This window comes from Meles meles, chromosome 3 (genome assembly GCF_922984935.1).
Source record: "Meles meles chromosome 3, mMelMel3.1 paternal haplotype, whole genome shotgun sequence".
In the NCBI taxonomy this organism is placed as follows: Eukaryota; Metazoa; Chordata; class Mammalia; order Carnivora; family Mustelidae; genus Meles; species Meles meles.
The window spans coordinates 156,729,534-156,736,654 of record NC_060068.1 but is presented as its reverse complement, the minus strand read 5'-3'; the positions used below and the strand labels follow the sequence as shown (position 1 = coordinate 156,736,654).

The following is a 7,121-nucleotide window of genomic DNA, read 5'->3' as shown; positions in this document are numbered from 1 at the left end:
AAGGGAATGGATAAGAAACCCATGGAATATGTATATGTGAAATGAAAGGGCTTGGGAGGGAACACTTACACTTATTTCAGAGATAACATATGCATTGTGATTTGGAATCAAAATAGGACTCAAATTTAAGCTTCCCCATTTGCAGTGAGACTTCCTGTGTCTTCCTTTCTTCATCTGAAAAAAAAAAAAACTGAAGGGGCACCTGGTTGGCTCAGTTGGTAGAACCTATGACTCTTGGTTTGGGCGTTGTGAGTTTGAGTCCCATGTTGGGTATGGAGTTTACTTAAAAAAATTTTTTTAAAATAATCTTAAAAATGTGAATAAGAGCACTCTATTTAAAGTGCTTTACTTAATGTTTGGCACATAGTAAGCTTCTGTGAAATGTTAATTATTGTCATGACTAGTATTATTTGGGAGTCATACAGAAGGAAGACCTTCTGTCTTCCTTGTAGATTTTACTTTTAAGATTTTGTTTATTTATTTATTTATTTAGAGCTTGGGGGAGAGTGGGGACAAGTAGACTCCATGCTGAGCAGTGAGCCCGATGCAGGGCTTCATCTCATGAACCTGAGATATGACTTGAGCTGAAATCAAGAGTCAGAGGCTAAACCGGCTGAGCCACCCAGGTGCCCCTAGATTTTTTCAATGATAGAAAAACAGTAGAAAAAACTCAAATGTCCACCAGTAGAAACACTAGTACCTGTTTATGGTCAATATAATGAGGTCCATGTTTATGATCATATAATGTGGTCATTCAAAAACATGAAGTCGAGCTTTGAAGAGTTGTAGAAAAATATTGCAGATATATTATTGGGGTAAAAACATGATAAATACATATTAATGAGTATTATATGTAGTATCACCCATAAATATATATAAATATGTAGTTAGTAAAGGTAACAGTAGTTATCTCTGGAGATAGGATTATGGGGGACTTTCAACTTCTATATTATATATTTGTGTTATTTGACTTTTTCTTTAACAACAAATATGTATTCTACTTGTTACAAAAAAGATAAATTTGGGGGGCGCATCAGTGGCTCAGTGAGTTAAGCCTCTGCCTTCCGCTCAAGTCATGATCTCAGGGTCCTGGAGTCGAGCCCCGCATCGGGTTCTCTGCTCAGCGGGGAGCCTGTTTCCCCGTCTCTCTCTGCCTGCCTCTCTGCCTACTTGTGGTCTCTGTCTGTCAAATAAATAAATAAAATCTTTAAAAAAAGATAAATTTTTATTTTTTAGAGATTTTATTTATTTGACTTAGAGAGTAAGTACAAGTAGGGTAGAGGGAGAGGGAGAAGCAGACTTCTGCTGACCAGAGAGCCCAATGTGGGACTCAATCTCAGGACCTGGGATCATGACCTGAGATGAAGACAGATACCCAACTGACCGAGCCACCCAGGTACCCCTAAAAAAGATAAATTTTTAAAGTGTATGGCATGTGTGTCAAATATTAAGAGACAAGATAATGTAGTGTTGAGAGAATGGACTACAGTCAGATACATGGGTCATAATCCCAGCTCTGTTATTTATTAGGTGTCTGAGACCCTGGACACGTCACTTTACTTCTCAGTTTCCTTATCTATAAAAATCTATAAAATGTGACTAAATAAATTAATGTAAGTAAGACTGCTCAGAAAGAGGCCTGACAGAGTATGTGCTGATTAGAGGTGATGACAAAGATGATGATGATGGTAAGAGAATGAGGACCAATAAGCCATTATGCTGGCACACAGAGAATCACTAGTGTGATTAGAGCAAGCTATACTGGTAGAGCAGATTTTTGAGATTACCCCAGTAATCCAGTACCTGATTAAACACCTCCCCAAATCAGGAACTCACTCATTACCTGTCAAAGTGGCCCCTTTCAATCCTAGAGAGTTCTAATTGTTATAGGAATATAACAGCCAAGGTCATGGGCTTTAGAATTAGACGGACCTGTCTTGGAATCCAGGCTCTGCCATTCTAAGTGTCATTCTATGTACCATTCTATGTGTCATTAGGCAAGTTATCCTAAGCCTCAGTTTCCTCCAGTGAGGACTAGAACAGTATCTATAACATGGAAACGTAATGAAGAACAAATGAGATTTTACGTAGCGCACGTAGCACAGTATCTAGCTCATGGTTAATAAATACTAGCTCGATAAATAAATAGTCAATAAATACTAGCCACTTTTACAACTTGAGCTTGTCATCCAGACATATTGGAAGGATGAGACTATGGTACATCAATTTCATTTTTGTTATTTTTAAGTGTTTCTAGGACAGCCACATGGCAAAAAGCTATTTCAGTATTACTTTTGAAGTGTCTTAAGATGTAGAAGCCAGCAGAAGCAGCAGGGAGGGCCATCCTTTTCTCTTCACAAGAGGGAAAGAAGAAATGCTCACTGATCGATTAGTGGTCTGCTGTCCTCTTGGCCGTATGACCAGAACAGAACAGCCTCTTCTGGGCTGAGGGGTTAGGGAGGGAAAGCCAAGGGAAGTAGGATTTGGGGAGATTATCTCCAGAGAGGAGTGCAGCGAGGCAGAGAATAGCTCATGTGCTGTGTCGGCCAGACCAGCCTTGGGCAAGCCTTTCGTGATGAACTTTACGCGACATCAGCTGGTTTCCTGGCCACTGCATTCCTACTCTGTTCCTATCATTTATCAATAAATGTTCCAACACTGCCCCTACAAAATTAGGGGGCAAGTATTTGGGCAAACCTTGGTGTATGAATGGGTGGGAGGCAAGTCTGCTCTTGCATCCTGGTGCCAAGGGGCAGCGGCTTGTTCAAATCAGGGTGCTGGGAAGAGCTGGAGGTATTGGGGCCAATGGGGAAGTGAGCCTTCAGCTCCTCACCTCAGGCCTCCCTGAAGAGGAACAGAGGCTGCTAAGTGACAGAGTGCTAGTTCGGGGAACCTTGTCTGTAGCAAAGTGGGGGAAGAATTCTACAATCTACAGCCTTCTGCCACATCCACAAAAATGGATGGATAAGAGGATATAGTGTGGAATAGGGCAAGGAGATCAAATATTTTTCATCTCACGGGCCTACTCTCTCAGTCCTAGAGTGATGCTTGAGGTTCCAGACCAAAAGGCTGGGTTTGGTGAAGCTGATTTATCAGTATTGTCATGGCGTATGGGCGGGGGGATGGCTGACCCACTGTCATACCTTTGCTATTTGGGCATAACGACAAGAGCAGGATACTCTGAGTGAGGGGCAGCTCATGTGTGAGGACCAGCTCGGCTGTGAAAGAGCCACGTGGTCTTTGGTCCCCTGAAAATTCTGAGTCTCATTCCTCCTCTTCATTCATTCCTTCAACAAACACCTCGTGAGCACCTGTTTGTTAAGTGTGAGGTGCGGTTGAGATGCGGGCACTAATAACGATAAATAAAACACGGTCATTACTCTTGAGACAATAATCAAGTAGGAGAGGCAACCCTTGTCAATAATGACAATATGAGTGAGTCCTGCAGTAGAAATCTCAGTGCAGTGCGAGTGGAAAGGAGAGACAATCTAGGAAAGCTGGAAAAAGGCTTCACTGAGAGGGTTACATCTGAGTTGTTTCTTGAAGGGCGAGTAACAGTTCATCCAGGTGGAGAAGAGAAACCATTCCAGGAGGAAGGAACTGTATATGCAAAGGCCCTGAGGCGTGACAGAGGACAGTGTATGGAAGCAGTGGTAAGTTCTTTGTGGCTGCTGTACAAGGTAGTATTTCCTGGAGGGTCTTGCAGGGGCTGTTGATTGTAAGGGATGAGGCAGGCAGTGGCTTTGAGAGGGAGGGAGAAAGACTCTGGGGCAGATCAGTTTAGGAAAAAACAAACTAGAGTAAACAAAGTGACAAACATTCATTTCCTGGACTTCTCAAAACTTTTAATATACTAAGGTTCCCTACTGGCATGTTGAGAACAAATTCACTTAAAAAAAAAAACAAAAAAAACCACTGTATTCATACCTATCTGAATTCTTTTTGAAATGGTCAGTGACTTAAATTTTGGCAAATAAAACACAGTCTCTAGAACCAAAGTAGAGAAACTATCTAAGATTTGGTTTTATTATTTTTTATTTATTTTTTAAAGATTTTATCTATTTATTTAACAGACAGAGATCACAAGTAGGCAGGGAGGCAGGCAGAGAGGAGGGGGAGGCAGGCTCCCTGCTGAGCAGAGAGCCGGATGAGGGGCTCTATTCCAGGACCCTGGGATCATGACCTGAGCCAAAGGCAGAGGATTTAACCCACTGAGCCACCCAGACGCTGTAAGATTTGGTTTTATTTTAAAGCAAGGGTACGTGTAGCACATGCTTGCACTGAGGGTACAAGAATGCTTTTGTAGTTTGGTTAAGAATTTGGGCCCCACTTCAGTACATAATAAAGTCTGTGAACACGACTACCTCACCAATGAACTATTTTATCTGACGACAGAAACATGACTTCAATACATCCCTATGAACTAATTTTCCTTTATGATTCATGGTGGTTGAGAGCTGGGTCTGGAGACAGACAAGCCTGGGTTCAGACCCCAGAACCACCACTTTCTAGCTGTAGGTAACCCTGGTGTCCTCATCCACAGAATGGAGATGAGAATAGTACCTGTCTCTTAGTGTTGCAGTGAAAATAAAATGTATGCAAAGTGGTTAGCAGGGTGGCCCATCCTTCAGTATTCATGTAATAACAGCTTTTTTTACTTTTACTGAAGCCTGGGCTTTGAGTTTATTACCTTCCAGTTACACCATTGGTGCGTGGCACAAAACGAGAAGGTTAATAACTGTTGTTGGTGAAAAGCTACCACCAAGTTGGAGTGGGAAACATTTTGCTGGTTAACATCTCAAAAATGAGCTGGAGTTTACGAGCCCTTGGAAACAGACAGTCTGACACAATTACTTAAACCCAAAGAAGATAATGTATAGCCTGTGGATGGAAGTCCGTGTCCTTTCAGTGACCTGGAGATTTCAGGCAAGGAGAATCCTGCCACCTTGTGGTGGGAGGGGAGCAGGCCCAGGCCGATGTCTAGTTCCTATCACCAGCAGAGGTCCCTCAGATTTTGGCCCACCTCTGAGTTTATGAGACCCTGGGCCATTGACTTAATTTGCGCCTAGTTCTTCTTCAGATTTGAAATCACGTTATCTCGTGGTTTACTGAGAAGGAAGTTAAAGTGCCAGATAGCTTTCTGTATTTTATGCAGTCAGTAGTAGACAGAGAATGAATCAGTTTTTAGTGGAACTTGCATGTAAGAAAAGTCTCATAAAATTTTGCATCTCATGTTTCTGTGGAACAAATACTTTTTTTTCAGGCAAATAGGGGTTATGAAAACCACACTTTGCAGGCTTGAGGTCTAAATAGAAGATGACTGAAGAACACTTAATAGAAACCAGGTTTCTGGACCAGATTTCTTTTGGACCAGATTACTTCTAACTCCAGTCCGACTTCTTCAGTATTAGGAAATCAGAGTGTGGGAATCTTAATGGCTGGAAATGGGGAAGAAAGATCCTCTTTGTAACACTTGACAGGGCTTCTAGGCTCTAAGATCCGTGTGTTCATGGGAAGAGACCACCTGAAAATTATGAACAATATAAAAGACCCTAAATTCTACAAATTTTTCAGCTGTGATTAAAAGCAATGCAGATACCTAAAATATCCTTGGCTGCCGTCTGAACTGAAGGAAGAGCTCCCTGCTCTTTAGGGACAGAAACCAAGACTCCAGAATCATTTTAGAGGCCTATTAGAAGAGTCAGCATTTTAGGGGGATGGGCATAGGGTGAAATTGTCTGTTGCCTCAGACTCAGTCCAGCCTTCTAGCTTAATAAATTAGTGATCTGGATCTGGAAGGGATGGCAAGAACAAAGAAAATGCACAAATGTTTTCCTCCTTTCCTTTAGGTCTTCTGTTACCGTTAAGAGAAAAACCTCTATTAGCCAACAATAAAGGCAACCTGTTGATAACAAAAATTCTGGACCACAAGATATATTTATTAACACTGATAGCACTGGCAGATCAAAGGTGGAAATAAGGACTGTAAAGAAAAAAAGAAAAAAGGTCTACTGAGCAGCAGCATTACAGGTAGAATATCCAGGGGCCGTTAGAACACATGATCCTGATCGATAACTTGGGGTGGGCAAGGGGGGGGCCAGAAATCTTTTTTAGACCGATGTTTTTAGTTTCTTAGTGGCTGAGATTCCAATACCCTTCTTACTTCCCTTTTATAGCTCAAATTTCATTTTTTTCAGTTCTGGCTTTTAAAGAAGATTCTGCAATATCTAAGTTGGTGGATTTTTTTTTTTTTTTAAAGAAAAGGGTGGAATTTAATCTTTATTTACAGACACTGCAAGAGAGGAGATTCCACATAGAAATAAGAAACCCACTGGGAGGAGGAGCTTCATACAGTTTGTACAGTTTGGAACTGGTCAAGTAGAGTTTTGTTGTAAAAAGTGCAAAACACATTTTGTTGTAAAAAGTAACAAAACACATTTAAAAAGAGTTCTTAGTAGACAAACAGTAAGACAAACTTCTACCAGAGCACACCACAAACAACTTTCTGCGTCGGCTGTACAAGCTAAAAGTTAAAAGGTCCCAGCGGTGCCGTCCTGAACCTGGAATGTATAGCCTTCAGAGGTAGTTTCTGGCACAACATTCTGATCTTCCTCTTCCTCTACAGAGAAATACTTCTCAATCAAGTTTAATGAAGCTCTGTACACAGACTCATTTTCATGGTTTTGTAGAGCCTCGATTTTGTCCAAACCTCCACATTCTTCGATCATTATACTAAGTTTCTCGGTTTCACCTAATTTCTCAGCACCCTGAAAGATATTGGAAATGGCATCCAGAATGACCAAAATAATTTTGGTATCCTTCGCAGTTAAGAGGTTCATCAATGGTTCTATTATGCCACAATGGACGAGGTATACAATCTGTTCAACTGTCCCATAAGTTGGTGGATATTTTAATATACTGTTTGGAGGTAGTTTTAGTCATAACCTGTTTCAGGTCACTAAAACTGCCCTGTGAAGAAACATTTGATCTTCTGGAAACATTTGCCCTGGTTTCATGCCACTTGAAGGGTCAAAGGGGTTTTTTTTTTTTGACTCTTATTATAAATGAAGAAACTAGGGATAAGAGAGACTGATTTGTTCAAGGTCACCCTGATGATTATA

The 7,121-nt window shown here is 41.1% G+C and overlaps 1 protein-coding gene across 1 annotated transcript in view; it reads left to right on the top strand.

Annotated features, from left to right (window-relative positions):
• The window catches only part of TTC23L (tetratricopeptide repeat domain 23 like), a 48,882-nt gene extending 42,359 nt beyond the window's left edge, over window positions 1-6,523 (top strand). The window contains exons 11-12 of the mRNA XM_045998745.1: window positions 3,547-3,653; window positions 5,850-6,523. Of these exons, the coding sequence (XP_045854701.1) occupies window positions 3,547-3,628 (82 nt within the window). The 3' untranslated portion in view covers window positions 3,629-3,653; window positions 5,850-6,523. The remainder of the gene's footprint in view (window positions 1-3,546; window positions 3,654-5,849) is intronic.
• The last annotated feature ends 598 nt before the right edge of the window (window positions 6,524-7,121 follow it).